General features: G+C 40.4%; 1 protein-coding gene across 1 annotated transcript in view; it reads right to left on the bottom strand.

Moving 5' to 3' along the window:
- Window positions 1-15,836, bottom strand: part of PIBF1 (progesterone immunomodulatory binding factor 1) — a 91,970-nt gene that overhangs the window by 40,353 nt on the left and 35,781 nt on the right. Inside the window, exons 11-12 of the mRNA XM_081198372.1 lie at window positions 8,846-9,011; window positions 5,845-5,995 (exon numbers count right to left, since the gene is read on the bottom strand). Coding sequence (XP_081054498.1) covers window positions 5,845-5,995; window positions 8,846-9,011 — 317 coding nt within the window. The remainder of the gene's footprint in view (window positions 1-5,844; window positions 5,996-8,845; window positions 9,012-15,836) is intronic.

Raw genomic sequence — 15,836 nt, 5'->3', positions numbered from 1 at the left:
ATGAAGGTTGAAGATACACAAAGGGCCCAGCTAGATGATTTTTAACTAACAAGGATTAGGGTAAATAACAAATGGAAATAAATAAGGTGATGAATCCAGGACTCAGTATACATTCCGTCAATTAACTTAAAATAGTACGTAGGAAGCTATTGTACAGCTGCCAGAAATGAGAGATTTGTTGCCCAGTGTACTTCATGGCTTCATAGGATTTGAACTTTGGCCTTGCTGGTTTTATTGTGCCCCAACAATCTCTATTCCAATATGCTGATACTAATTACTAATTATACTGTAATACTGTACTATATAATTATTATTTTACAAATATAGTAATATATGGTAACTTATTTTTCTTCATGATTATTTATGGTCTTGGCCTCTCCTTCAACTGTCACCTGATGGCAGCCGTTCAAAATGTCTTCCTGAACTTTCTCCGTTCCAGTTGGTTGGTTAACTTTAAAGTCTGGTGCCTGAGCTTGCCTTTTGCCTTTTTTTCTCCCCATCCCTTTCCCCTTGTGTTATATTTTTTAAAAATAGGAAGCAGGGATCATCTTACCTTGGATTTTCATAAGCCACTCTAAGAGCCTTTTTTGCTAAGGAGTGGATTCAAAATGCTTTAAATTAAACAAAAAGCCAATTATCCAATTGGTAAAGGTAAAGGTACCCCTGACCGTTAGGTCCAGTTGCGGACGACTCTGGGGTTGCGTGCTCATCTCGCTTTACTGGCCAAGGGAGCTGGTGTTTGTCCACAGACAGCTTCCGGGTCATGTGGCCAGCATGACTAAGCTGCTTCTGGCGAACCAGAGCAGCACACGGAAATGCCGTTTACCTTCCTGCCAGAGCGGTACCTATTTATCTACTTGCACTTTGACGTGCTTTCGAACTGCTAGGTTGACAGGAGTTGGGACCGAGCAATGGGAGCTCACTCCATCGCGGGGATTCTAACTGCCAAACTTCTGATCGGCTGCCATAGGTTCAATGGTTTGGACCACAGTGCCACCTGTGTCCCTTATCCAATTGGTACTGTTTGGTAAATATTGATTTAATATTGGTAAATATTGGTAAATATTGATTTAAATATTGATTTAAATATTGATTTAATATTGGTAAATATTGGTAAATATTTTGGTAAACAATTTCACAGAATCAAAAGAACTTCAAGAATTACACCAAAAACATGGAGGACAGAGTGGGATAGACGAGCTATGCTTGCAGCAATATACCAGGCTTTGGGTACGAAAGGAAGTTGGGAAATTATAATAATAAAAATATTTTTTTATTTATACCCCGCCCTCCCCGGCCAAAGTCGGGCTCAGGGCGGCTAACACCAGTAAAATTACAATAAAAACTTAATGGGGGGCAGGAACCAATTTAAAATGCAGGTTGAAATACAATTTAAAATGCAGCCTCATTTTAATAGTAGCCCATAGATCAAAACCATAAGGGGAGGGAAACATAAGGGTCAGACTGAGTCCAAACCAAAGGCCAGGCAGAACAACTCTGTCTTGCAGGCCCTGCGGAAAGATGTCAAGTCCTGCAGGGCCTTAGTCTCTTGTGACAGAGCGTTCCACCAAGTCGGGGCCAGTACTGAAAAGGCCCTGGCCCTAGTTGAGACCAATCTAACCTCCTTGCGACTTCCAAAGTGTTGTCATTTGTGGACCTTAAGGTCCTCCGCGTGGCATACCAGGAGAGGCGGTCCTGTAGGTACATGGGTCCTAGGCCGCATAGGGCTTTAAAGGTCAAAACCAGCACTTTAAACGTGACCCTGTACTCCACCGGGAGCCAGTGCAGTTGGTAAAGCACTGGATGAATGTGGGGAGGTTGTTTGGTACATGTACTGAAAAAGATGTGTGCATTGTCCTCAAAGCCAATCTCAGTTGGTAAGGGAGACATGGAATAGGCCAGGCCAGCTTTATTTCATGTGCACAACTTCTACACCCTGGCCTCCCAAAAGAGTTGAGCAGTATCATGCCCTTTGCAATAGTGGGCAAATGATAAAGACAGCAGGCTGAATGTTTACGTCTCCCAGCAATATCAATGTGTCATTTCTGAAGACTGTTAGTGTTGGTTCCCTTTAAAGAGCCATTCATTCGTGAAATACATTAATAATATCTCCCGCCCTGTTCTAAGATATAAAGGAGAAAACAAGCACTCTTCAGCTCTGGAAGTGAGTGTTCTTTTTCCTGGCAGCATATGCAACAGCATAATTATACATGGTAAGGGGAATAATTACGAGCACAAAATGTACAGGACAAAATATTTTTGGCAACAGTCTCTCAAATCTGAATGCATATATATATATATATATATATATATATATATATTCTCTGCAAGCTCTAGCGAACACTATAAAAACATACATGCAGCTTCTATCAATAGGCCTTTTGACAACAGAAAATATAGCAACATGGATCTTAAACATACCAAAGTGATATTTCTGAGTATTTTCAATTAAAATAGTACATATACATCAGCATTATAGTAAGACTTGTTCGCACACATACTACTGAAATGTGAGCTATTATATTATCAAAACAAATGCCAAGCTTGCTTGGCAGAGTCTGATCTTGCCAAGTATAGACAACAAATAGAAGATTGTAAGGAGAGAGAGAAATTAGGTTGCACACATTGCTGTTGCTGCATATTTCTCTGGATTAAATTGGTATGCTTTAAAACCACAAGACAACTATTGTACAGTCATCATGCAAAGTGTATGTTTTAGTGTTATTAATAATGACGATAAGAAAGAGTAGATAGTCCATCTTGCAAAAACTTGAACTTGTGATATATGCTGCTTATTCTATTTTTTTCTCTTGTCAAAAGGCCACTGATATATTCCCTCAGTAAATTTTCTTCTTAAAGTGTTTTCTTACACACAAAAATTAGGGTCTCACACCTGAAGTTTTTCTTATAATATTACAAATATCTCTGGACAAGAATGAAGGATGGGTATACGCTAGTACGAATATCAGAGTACGGAAACTGGAAAGACATTCCAGAAAGTCTAAGCGTTTTGTTACTAACTGGATGATCCATGTGTTCAATGTCTGATTGATTTATTGTTATGACTGTTAAGAAACAAATGAATTATCTTTGCATTCTAAACTTATTAACAAGAAAGTGGATACAGTGGTGCCTCGCAAGACGAAAAGAATCTGTTCTGTGATTCTCTTCGTCTAGTGGTTTTAAGCAAGCCCATTGACGGATTAGCGGATTAGCGCTATTAGCACTATTAGCGGCTTATCGGATCAGTTGATAAGCGGCTTAGCGGCTTAGAAAAAGGGGGGGAAAGGGAAAAAAAACCGCAAGAACTCGCAAGACATTTTCGTCTTGCGAAGCAAGCCCATAGGAAATTCGTTTTGCGAAGCACCTCCAAAACGGAAAACCCTTTCGTCTAGCGGGTTTTCCGTCTTGCGAGGCATTCGTCTTGCGGGGCACCACTGTAATTCACATTTACATTATGTTGAAGAGTTCTATCTAAAGTTTTCTACTTGATAATGCAAAGTCAAAATCATCTTTGGACCAGAGCTGCTACAATACAATACATAACTAATAAACCATTTATTTCCTTGGTCTGGATCCTAGGCCACCTTTAAAAGCAAACAGTCTCTCAGAACAGCTTACACAGGAAATGTAACAAAGTATAACTACAGCCATAAAATCATTAATAAAAACAACAAACATCCAGCACAACAAATAAATACTAAAACACTTTCCAAAACAGTCACTTTAGCAGAAGAATAAACAGCAGCTAAAGAAAAACTAGGGACGCGGGTGGCGCTGTGGGTAAAACCTCAGCGCCTAGGACTTGCTGATCGTCAGGTCGGCGGTTCGAATCCCCGCGGCGGGGTGAGCTCCCGTTGCTCGGTCCCAGCGCCTGCCAACCTAGCAGTTCGATAGCACCCCCGGGTGCAAGTAGATAAATAGGGACCGCTTACTAGCGGGAAGGTAAACGGTATTTCCGTGTGCTGCGCTGGCTCGCCAGATGCAGCTTGTCACGCTGGCCACGTGACCCGGAAGTGTCTTCGGACAGCACTGGCCCCCGGCCTCTTAAGCGAGATGGGCGCACAACCCCAGAGTCGGACACGACTGGCCCGTACGGGCAGGGGTACCTTTACCTTTAAAGAAAAACTGGGATGCGGATGGTGCTGTGGTCTAAACCACTGAGCCTCTTGGGCTTGCCGATCAGAAGGTCGGCAGTTCGAATCCCTGCGATGGGGTGAGCTCCCGTTGCATGGTCCCTGCTCCTGCCAACCTAGCAGTTTGAAAGCACGTCAAAGTGCAAGTAGAAAAATAGGTACCTCTCCGGCGGGAAGGTAAATGGCGTATCCGTGCGCTGCTCTGGTTTGCCAGAAGCGGCTTAGTCATGCTGGCCACATGACCCGGAAGCTGTACGCCGGCTCCCTGGGCCAATAAAGTGAGATGAGCACTGCAACCCCAGAGTCGTCTGAGAATGGACCTAACGGTCTTTACCTTTTTTAAAGAAAAACTGGACAAAAATAACTGGGGCTTTTCTGAAATGATGGGGTATGTTGGTGTGCAGCCCTGGTGTACAGAGAAGAATCTCTCTCTGGTAAAAGGGGGGATACAGTGAGCAGTCTAAACGTACTTTGATTTGGGACAATATATGCTCACTGGAAGGACAGATCCTGAAGCTGAGGCTCCAATACTTTGGCCACCTCATGAGAAGAGAAGACGCCCTGGAAAAGACCCTGATATTGGGAAAGATGGAGGGCACAAGGAGAAGGGGATGACAGAGGACAAGATTCATTCTAAAATGAATATATAATGAACTAAAGAAAATGTTCAAATATGCATTTGTTAAAAAACCAGAAGTCGCCTTACTAGGTACATTAGGTGAAGAGTTTCCAAGAGAAGATAAAAGACTTTTAATGTATTCAAAAACGGCGAGATTGCTACTAGCCCGTGCTCGCTTCGGCAGCACATATACTAAAATTGAGAATGCTGCTAGCCCAGAGATGGAAGGAAGGACAAATACCAACAAAAGAAGGATGACAGATGAAACTGATAGAGTATGTGGAGATGGCAAAACTGATGGGGAAGATCCGAAACCGGGAAGATCAAGTATTTTCTAAAGACTGGAGTAAATTTGTAATTTATTTAAAAGACCACTGTAAACAGTTAAAATCTTTGGCAGGGATGTAATGACACTTGTAATACGGAATTATTTATGGTCATTATGGTTATATAATAGATGGGTAATTGTAAAAGATGCAGCAAATTTAAACTTAAACATGGAACCCATGGAGAGAGCGAAAGGAGGTCCGAAGGTTCAAAAGAACCTTGTATTTTAATGTTTGAAATGGTTATGTTTTATATGTATAAAATTATCAAAAATCCAATAAAAAATCATGTATAAAAAAGAAATTCTCCTCGCCCCCCCCATCATCACCTTTGATTGATCATGGCGAATTGTTGTGACATATTAGAACTAAAGAGATGTGCAATGGGGTGCTTCTCCCTGTTTTTCTCTTCAACGGCCTTTGTGCAAAATCTGCCAGGCAAATATGACAGGAAAGAAAAACAAACCAAAAACATCTGCACATAGATCTGACATGCATGTCCCCGGGGGAATCTGAGCCAGTAAAAAGTATTTACTATAAAGTAATTTAAGGAGATAATCAAAATTAAATAAATATTCTCACTGCCAATTAAAGCACAATAAAATATGTATTTGATGTTAAATATTACACTGCTGCATGTTCAATATCTACTAAAAATTCCTGGGATTTAAAATGTTCCAGATCTCATTAACAGCGATCAGATTATAAAAATATTCCAACACAGTACACTACAGGAAGAACAGGGCAAATTAAAAGAACTTACGTTCTGCACTTTGCATGATTATCTCATCAAGTTCTTTTTCCAGCTTTTCATACGTGTCAAGCCTTGCCTGGTACTCAGAGTTTTGTGCCTGAAGTTCTGAAATCCGTTTCTCGCTCAGTGCTTGAAGATTATAAAATTCTTTGGTTAAAACCTATATGAAAATTAAAATGAAAGTTAATTAACAGAAGGCTATAAATTATTTATGATGGAGACAAAAGCCCAAACAGTTAAAAAATAATGAGTTGCACACAGTTCAATTGCTATTTAACTTATAATTAAGATAAGAATCCAATACGCTCTATTAAAAGCAGTACTACGTACAGATTTGTATCGTGATTCTCAAATCCCAAATCATTAAACATGTTTCAGTTACAAAAGGAATCCAACCTTTGGTAGTCTTTGCTGAATCCCTAAATCAGTGTTTTTCAACCTTTTTTGGGCAAAGGCACACTTGTTTCATGAAAAAAATCACGAGGCACACCACCACTGTGTGCGGAGAGGGAGATGTCAGAGCCCCGCTGCTCTCTATGGGGAATCGGATGAGAGCGGACCGCCTGTCCGCTCTCATCCGATCCCATCCAATCTGATCCCCACCCAGGATGGATGGAAAATAGGGTGGACACAGTCCGGTGCCCGCCTAGTGGGCGAAAATTTGCCTTTTTTATCTTTCGAATTTTTCAATTTTCCCCACGGCACACCAGGCAACATCTCGCGGCACACTAGTGTGCCACGGAACAGTGGTTGAAAAACACTGCCCTAAATTAATATCTATGGTTGTTGGCACTCTAGTGTGTCAGAAATAAATAGTTGGCTATCTTTGCTTTGGGGTACAAACTTCAGATTCTATGCCACATGGAAACAGGTATATAGAAAGACATGCCAAAAAGCAAGGCTCCCATCTGTACAAATTTAAAGTAGTATCGTATCACTTTAAATAGTCATGAATTCCCCCCCAAAGACCCCCAGGAGCTGTAGTTTGTTGAGAGTGCTGAGAAATGTTAGAGACGCCCTTTGCCCACCCCTGTGGTTTAACAATCGATCACTCTTCTCAGAGAATTCTGGGAATTGCAGGGGTCTCTTAACAACCTCCCTTTTCAGGTGACCATCTCCTGCTTCCTTCTGCAGTCCTCCAAGAAGCTGCTACTGAAAGTCAGAGAAAGGTAGCTTGAGGTACCAGGTGGGTGGAATTAATAGAATTATTATTTTTTGTGGGGGAGGGGGTTTGAATCTTGTCTCCTGTTTGTGCAAAAATCTGAGCTATTACACTGAAAGAAAACAAGTGCCGTAGAAGAAAAGATATAGTTTTATTTGAAGAGAAAAACTTATTTTAAAATGGGGGGGGGCTAACAACTCACAACGCAGCTGTGCTTGAAGCAAATGCATGCAAGTGTGAAAACAGCATACATTATTAAAAAAAAAGTTTATTGCCATGTCTATCACAGCTCTTTAAAGGTCCCGTGTGATTAACCACTTAACAAATTAGTAATACCAAAAGGTAAGACCCAATTAAATGTACGTAAATAAAAAACATAAAAATAAAAAAATTATCCATACTTGCTTAACCCTGGGTCCTAAACAAGAAAGTTCAGTCCAAACAAGAAAGCTTTACAATGCTTCCAGAAGATATATAGCAGGGGTAACAAACAATGAACTTCCTTTGGTACCCACAACAGGTCTCAGTAAATATCCATTTTGTGTTTTTATCATGCCCCCACAGCAACCATTTCAAGTTATGCTGTGCCCCAATTTGTGATATACAGTGGTACCTCGGGTTACAGAAGCTTCAGGTTACATACGCTTCAGGTTACAGACTCTGCTAACCCAGAAATAGTGCTTCAGGTTAAGAACTTTGCTTCAGGATAAGAACAGAAATCGTGCTCTGGCGGCGCGGCAGCAGCAGGAGGCCCCATTAGCTAAAGTGGTGCTTCAGGTTAAGAACAGTTTCAGGTTAAGAACAGACCTCCGGAACAAATTAAGTACTTAACCAGAGGTACCACTGTAACATGCCACCATAACAGCTATTCTGTGATTGGCACCAATGGCCCTTCCTTAAAATTCTAAATGTGCCCACTGGCCCAGAAATGTTAGTGACTCCTAGCATATAGGCTTAGATATGCAAATGAAGGCAAAAATATTAAAATTATTAACCATCTAAAATGTACTATTAGACATTAGAAATATGTGATAATTTATTTATATAACTGTTAGGAGAATGATGGCTAACTGGCTAGAACACTGAACAGGAAAATCTTGTTTGCAGGTTCTACTTGTCTCCTTTCTGCCAATATACTATGCTGGGAAAAACAGATGTTCTAAGAATAAGTATTGCCACCTGTAAAGTCAACAGAACACAGCTGCCCTCTTCTCCAAAATGAGCTTTTAATGTCTACTGACAAAATAATTAGTCTTTATTTGCTTAGAATACAGTGGTGCCCCGCAAGACGAATGCCTCGCAAGACGGAAAACTCGCTAGACGAAAGAGTTTTCCATTTTGGAGGTGCTTCGCAAAACGAATTTCCTATGGGCTTGCTTTGCAAGACGACAATGTCTTGCGAGTTCCTGCTGGTTTTTCCCCCTCCCCCCCTTTTTCTAAGCCGCTAAGCCGCTTATCAGCTGATCCGATCAGCAGATAAGCCACTAAAAGCCGCTAAAAGCCGCTAATAGCGCTAATCCGTCAATGGGCTTGCTTCGCAAGACGAAAAAACCGCTAGACGAAGAGAATCACAGAATGGATTTTTTTCGTCTTGCGAGGCACCACTGTAGTTTCAACAACAGCATGGCACGATTATGATCAATACTTGCCTTAAGCAAATGCAGTCCTACTGTTCCTCTTTCGATTGTTTCATGAGCTACAAGCAGTTGCTCTTTAGCCCCAAATTGCAATGATTCAGTTCCTTACCAGCCAATCACCACTCTGATGGAAGCAGGGCAATGGCGATGAGGAGCCACGCCATAGGACCTGCCCACACTGAAACAGCTTATGGAAGCTTTTCTTACGTACCTCTAGTTTTCGCTGATATTTTTCACATTCCAGCTGACACTGTGAAAGGTTCTTGGAGGTTTCTTCTTGCATCAGCTGTAGACGTTCGCTTTCAAACAACTTCAGTTTATTCTGATGGAAAAGTTCGGCTACTTTGCTTTCTGTGCTGATCTGCAGTTGTCTGTACCTGAAAACACCCAAGGAAATAAAATGCAAAACAGTCAAGAAGCTCAGCAAAGTCAATTAGACAGCAAACAATTTATATCCTTAATATTATGATGATATGGTTTTGCTGCAAAGAGACCATGGAAAAGTGCACCACTGAGGGGTAAAGTCAAACTGTTGGAGAGTTACAGCGCCTGCTGTGGCTGCAGAGAACAAAATGGGAGAGACATGTTTTACTGCAGCTGGGGCAGATGATGGCATCCAGTTTCACTGGTGCAGATGCGCCATGGTGTTTCTTCTCTCTGCGCTCCTCCCAGTGGTCATTCCTCCTCTGGCCATTGCTGTGTATACATGGCCTGACTGTCTTGTCTCCAGGCACAGGGTAGTGACCTCTACCCTGCCCTATAAAAAGCATTATTCAGAACAGCAGTTTGCATGAACCACTAAAGACAATTAATTTCACATTAATTCAAAATCCAATTAAAACCATTTAGTTTAATTAATTCAACAAAATGGATTAACATGATCCAGTGATACCAGCTTTTCAAAGTCTGATAGTCATTTGGCAAGCATCTTAGATACTGCATTTAGTAACTACTTCACTTTTCAGTAACTTCTGAAAGCGATGGATGGGCTTGATGAAATGATACCAGTTTCCCAATGTCTGGTTTAAAGTCACTTTGCAGGAGTTTTAAATTGCAATGTTTAGCCACCCTGTAGTCGATTTCTTTGCATGGAGAAAAGTTGGATGACCACACTAAAAGCACATTCCATCAAATATGATATTGGGAACACAATAAGGAGCTTCTTAATCACTTTCCATAGTGCAGGATAGAGATAAGAAATTGCTCCTGTAACCAAAACTCCTGGTACGATTTCATAAACTTTGACTTCAGATCATTGTCTTTTTGTAGCTCAGTTAGTTCTCCCTCTCCTACCTCAATTTCCTCGGCATCTGAAAATAGATTTGTCACCCAATCTGGAATTACCATAAAAAACCCTCTGATTGCTCAGCCATATCTTTATGTAGCATATCCAAACTGTCACAAAAAACTTACAGATCATCATACTGTATCCCATCTTTCTCTTCTGGCTCAGACAGACTCTAGCCTGGTCGATTGTAAATAAGCAAGCCACATGCTCAGAGGGGTCCACCTTCAGGGACCCCTGCTACTCCCTTGCCCAGGGGTAGGCAACCTAAGGCTGGATCCAGCCCAATTGCCTTCTCAATTCGGCCCACAAACGGCCTGGGAATCAGTGTGTTTTTACAAGAGTAGAATGTGTCCTTTTATTTAAAATGCATCTCTGGGTTATTTGTGGGACATGGGAATTCGTTCATATTTTTTTCCAAAATATAGTCTGGCCCACCACATGGTCTAAGGGACAGCAGTGGACCGGCCCATGGCTGAAAAAGGTTGCTGACCCCTGCCTTTGCCTCTTAGTGCCCCCAAAGTAATCCCATTGGCCCCTGGGGGGAGGTACCATCCACTTTGAGATCTGCTGAGTGAGACGTCTATTAGAAGGTTGCCATAGGTACAGCTAACACAGTTTAAAATACTTGATTTTCCTAAACTTGGGGTTCTCAGTCCAAGAAAAAATTAGGCTTTTTGTCTCCCCTCTTTGTGTTCTCTGGAAACTGCAAAAGTTCTGTCTAGAACTGCCAATTCTTAATTAAATATTTTCTAGCATATTTCATGACTGGATTGTTTAAATGCAATAAAATTAATTACATTTAGAAACAGGAACCATCTTCCTAATCTTTCTCCCACACCCCCATAATCCAATGCAAAACCAGATTAAGAGATAAAGAACTCCACCTTTCTACAGTTTAAAACCCCAGGCAAAGATTGCCATCCAAATAAAAAAGGGCTTTTAGTGCTTCAAAAGAGGTGCTCAAAACCTGGGCTATCAAGTACTGTGCAAAACATCACTTTCACAATTTTTCCTGGGTGGAAGAAAACTGTATGAAAATAATGTTCATAGATTCACATGTATCCTTTACACATACTTGCAGCCCAGAATTTGTGCATGTAGAATACACTTACTGGGAAAACCACAGCCTTTCATAGCTTCTCAGTTATATATCCATCAAAAGCACGTCCTTGCTAAATGGGCTTCATTCAGAAATGATAACCTCAAAGTAGGATATATAATAGATATATTTAAAACATGCTTTAGTCATCTGTGATGATGGAAATACTCTGGAGTGTTAAGGCTAATTGGAAAACATTTTCTAGACAAATAACAAAGTGAAGAAATAATCAATTTTGAATTGAGAGCTGAGAAGCAGAGCTCACTCTACTGGCTCGGCTGTGATAGGCCAGCTCTATCAGGAACCTTCTGTCTCTGAACTATGCCGGCCAGTCAATATGGGAACAACTGTCTAGAAATTGGCGTCTGAGTTTTGAGTTTTATTTTCTTCTCCTCTCACTGTTCCTTTTCCCTTTTGTGGAACGCCTTCCCTTCAGATGTCAAGGAGATAAGGAACTACATAATTTTTAGAAGACATTCTGTATCAGGAGGTTTTTAATGTCTGATGTTTTACTATGTTTTATATACGCTGTAAGCCGCTCAGAGTGGCTGGGGAAACCCAGCCAGATGGGTGGGATATAAATAATGTTTGTTTGAATGAATGTAAGCCTGAGCATAGGGAGTGTCTTGTTTTGATTTCATGTAATCTGCAATGGGGGCCTTTTTTGTCTGGCGAGCGGAGTACAAATGCTCTAAATAAATAAAACAGAAAACTGGGAATCTCTTGCAGCAGAATGTGCAACTTTAATCTAGTTTGAGAAGTGCTGAATCAACCAACTAATGGAATATCCACATAAATCCATTTTAAGGGCATTAGGTAACCTAAAGTTGACCCCCCCCCCCAAATCCTGCAATGAACTTTAGCCCAGTAACCTGCTCTTAGATATCAGCTTCTATTGTCCAAATAAGCCATTTGCTTGGCCATACAATCTCATTTAGCGTAAGAATTGTTTCCCAGTGTAACTGGAGTTTGTACTGTGGCTCCTGTAGCAATATTCCATGTAAGTGAATACAGAAATAAGAGGAAGATTTATACTACTATTTTTTTTGGCAACTGCAGCTACAATTCCCAGTAGATGACAAACCCTTAGTGCATGTTATCTTCTTTTAAGTACTATTTCTGTTGTCCAAAACAGTAAAAGTGATTTAAACTGAAGTTCTTGCCAGATGTTGCATTTGCTTCCCATCTAGTAATTAAACATACATAGCGTTTTGCATTTTGGTTTAGTAAAATCTCTCTTTCCGACAGACTGAGGAGAAGCTTACGGCTCTGTTAAAGCTTCTTGCTGTAAATGCTGTACCATAATCACTGCTTTAATGCCCTCTGCCCCACCACTACCAGGAGCTACTGGGCCAGAAACACGGAAATGCAGCAAAACAACATGCAGAATACAAAAGGAATCAAAATTAGAAATCCATTTATCACCACCAACACAGCATCATTACGCAGAAAAGGAATGCAATTTTAGAATTCCATTACTAGTCAAGGGCTCTTAGCCTGCAGAGAAATGTGCATGAAAGTCGCACTGAACATAACGGAAATTAAACTAAATGCGTACAGAACTAAAATCATGAAGTAAATTAAAATAAAGTAAAATAAAGTAAATAAAATAAAATAAAATACATAACAATGAGTAAATTAAATAAAAAATGAAATTATTCCCATTCATTGGTAACTTTGACCAGGGACAGAAAACACGACTAACTAGAAGCCACAGAAACAAACAGGGTTTGGTAATAATAGTAACTTTTACAGCGCTGCTGTTACCTCAAAGACTGAACTATGATCTAATTTACCTCAAACATTTTTTGTCCTCTCTTACCATGTTGTAACACAGAACACTATTAAGCTTTGCTGATTACAATGGAGACTTTGCTCTTCAAGTGAAATAGCTGGGATTTATTTTCTTAACCTGAGCTTGATATGTCCAGTGTTCAGGCTGTTTTGTCACTGTGGTAATATTTTCAACTTTGTGCAAACATTTGTTAACAGAAGAACAGCATGTAATGATCTCCCTGGCTATGGCAAAAGGTTTCGAATAAAGCTCACCAATAGCTTATAAGGTGGAGGAGCATTAGTCTGTCACCACAAGCACAAAGAAATACTTCATTATCTACATTTGGGATAAATCCTTTCAATGTGACAACAGTCAGAAGAGCCATCAAAACAGCAGTCACATTCTAATGACTGCCTCTTAAACTTTTTGGATACTGAGCAGCTCCGCTAGTAGCTAAATAGTAACCTACGTCATTGCCACTCTCCCAACATGGCAATAAACATTTGCAGTTTATTTTGGCATGTGATAAATACACAGAATTGAAGAAAGACTGTGTAAGTCTCATGCACAAAGAAAATCCACAAACCTAAATCTGTTTCTGAAGGAACTGGTGATAAAATAAACAATTAATATGCTAAATAGCATTTGTTTTTAATAGTAAGTGGTCTTCTATGATCCTCTACTGTGTATAGTGCATCACCGTACACTGATGGGCTAGGGTATAAATATTATTATTATTATTATTATTAAACATGGGAGTTAATGCTCTTATTAGCCAAATATGATCAAATATCAAATCGGTGAAGTGTCTCTCCAGGATACAAATTATGAATTTACACATGGCAAATATTAAATTCCACATACAGCATATATACCTATGTATTTCTATATACCACAGATCTAAATACGTTGAAGTAAAAATGTTGAGTGCTTGAAACTATTTCATGAATGCCTTTTCTTTTTATTAAAGGTGTTTCTACCAAGAGATTCCCCTTCACATTGGCTAAAAAGACTGGTTCATCCACATTTGCATGACTAAGTCACACGTTTGAAGGCTTCAGGTGTCCGTGTCGCAATGAAAATAAAACAGAAATATGTTGTTTTGACACTTCACCATGACCATCGCTGCCAGAGAAGTTTGGATTACAACAGAGGTATGAGACTTCTTGGAAACTGGCCATTTTATGTACACCTCCCTGCGTGGCTGGAAATCTGAGTGTCCATCAACATTCTTCCAGCGCAGCTCCATCCATGTTCAACAAGCACCTGCTTGCTTTGCAGAATGATGTTGCAGTGTAATGAAGCTGGGGAAAGCGGGAGAGGTTGGGGCAGATACAGTCTGCAGAGTATAAGACGACACAGGCTACATACATTTCCAAAGTACGCCGCAGCACGCATAGATAGTTTACAGCAAGTTAGTAATGAGATCGGTCTTTCCTTGGACCTACGTGCTGAGAGAGGCACCCACGTGGGTTCCTTTGCTGGGGGGGGGGTGTTAAATAAATAAATCAGATGCCAGTCTTTTGATCAGAATGGAAGACCTCTTTTCCCCACTGTCATCTCATAACAACAACCACAACCCTAACAAGATTAATCTAAAGTGAACTTGTGAGTGAATAGAAATTATAAGCAATGCCACTTCTTCCAACAATTAAATGAGCTGGAAATACTACTCTTGGCAAGTTAATATTCCTCATGAGGCCCTTTATGTTTCCTTTTACCTCTAGAATTGGTAAGAAGTCTTCTTTTGCCAAAATCAAGTTCCACAATGTGGCTATGTCCGTCATAAAACATCTCAGCTGTAATATCATCTGTGGTCGTTGGCTGCAAAATGAACCACTGAATGAATGCAGTATTTTTATTTTTTTGCCTAAGCTGAAGATGCTGAGTATGCCCAACAAATGGGCTGATAGGAATCCCAAGCATGCATTTAAAGAAATCCAATTCAACTCTCTCGTCATGATTTTTAAAAAAGGAATGCGATGTGATTTAAGCTGAACCAAATATTGCTTCTTTAAACACATTCACTGTTCTAGCACCCAACAAATTTCAAAATCTGCTGTTATGAATAAGCTCCCAACCGATTACCCCAATGCAAATGTGAACCTTAAAAAGATTCCCCATTACTGCCACACAGTATATCTACTACAATAGGTCTATTTGTAGGGAACGACATAAGTGAAATATCAATGTAGACTTCTAAATGAAAACAACGACCACCAAATACTCATGTTACGAAAGTATTTTTCATTATGGACCAATATAGTTTGATCATAGATTATTTAACTAACTATGTATTAGGTAAAGGTAAAAGTACCCCTGACCGTTAGGTCCAGTCGTGGCTGGCTCTGGGGTTGCAGCGCTCATCTCGCTTTATTGGCCAAGGGAGCCAAAGTACAGCTTCCGGGTCATGTGGCCAGCATGACTAAGCCGCTTCTGGCGAACCAGAGCAGCACACGGAAACACCCTTTTTCTTCCCGCCACAGCGGTACCTATTTATCTACTTGCACTTTGACGTGTTTTCGAATTGCTAGGTGGGCAGGAGCTGGGACCAAACAATGGGAGCTCACCCTGTTGTGGGGATTTGTACTGCCGACCTTCTGATTGGCAAGCCCTAGGCTCTGTGGTTTAGACCACAGCACCACCCGCATCCCTTTTAGTTATGTATTAAGCTACACATAAAACAATCCTACTAATTTTAGCAAAGCCACATTTTCCCCTATTGTTTCCAATAAAAGGGCTAGAAGCCATGGATAAATAAATTTCAAAACTAACACATCATGTTAAAATTAGAATGCTATACATGCAAGAGGCTTACGGGGGGGGGCAGAATTCTAACCAGAGCAACGCCTTTCAGGTCTCCATGTTGATACAAGGTCAATTAACTCACAGGGCAAGGCTGTTCCTGACACTTTGTCCAACTATGTTTGAAAATTGATTCCTCTTTATTGTGAGATTTTAGGTATTTGTAATCTCTAATCTTTAGTGTGGGCATCTCTGTTTGCCAGATATATATTTTTTTTAAAAATCTGCATGCT

Source organism: Podarcis bocagei, assembly GCF_964188305.1.
Source record: "Podarcis bocagei genome assembly, chromosome: 6".
NCBI lineage: Eukaryota > Metazoa > Chordata > Lepidosauria > Squamata > Lacertidae > Podarcis > Podarcis bocagei.
This window is presented reverse-complemented; position numbering and strand designations above follow the sequence as displayed.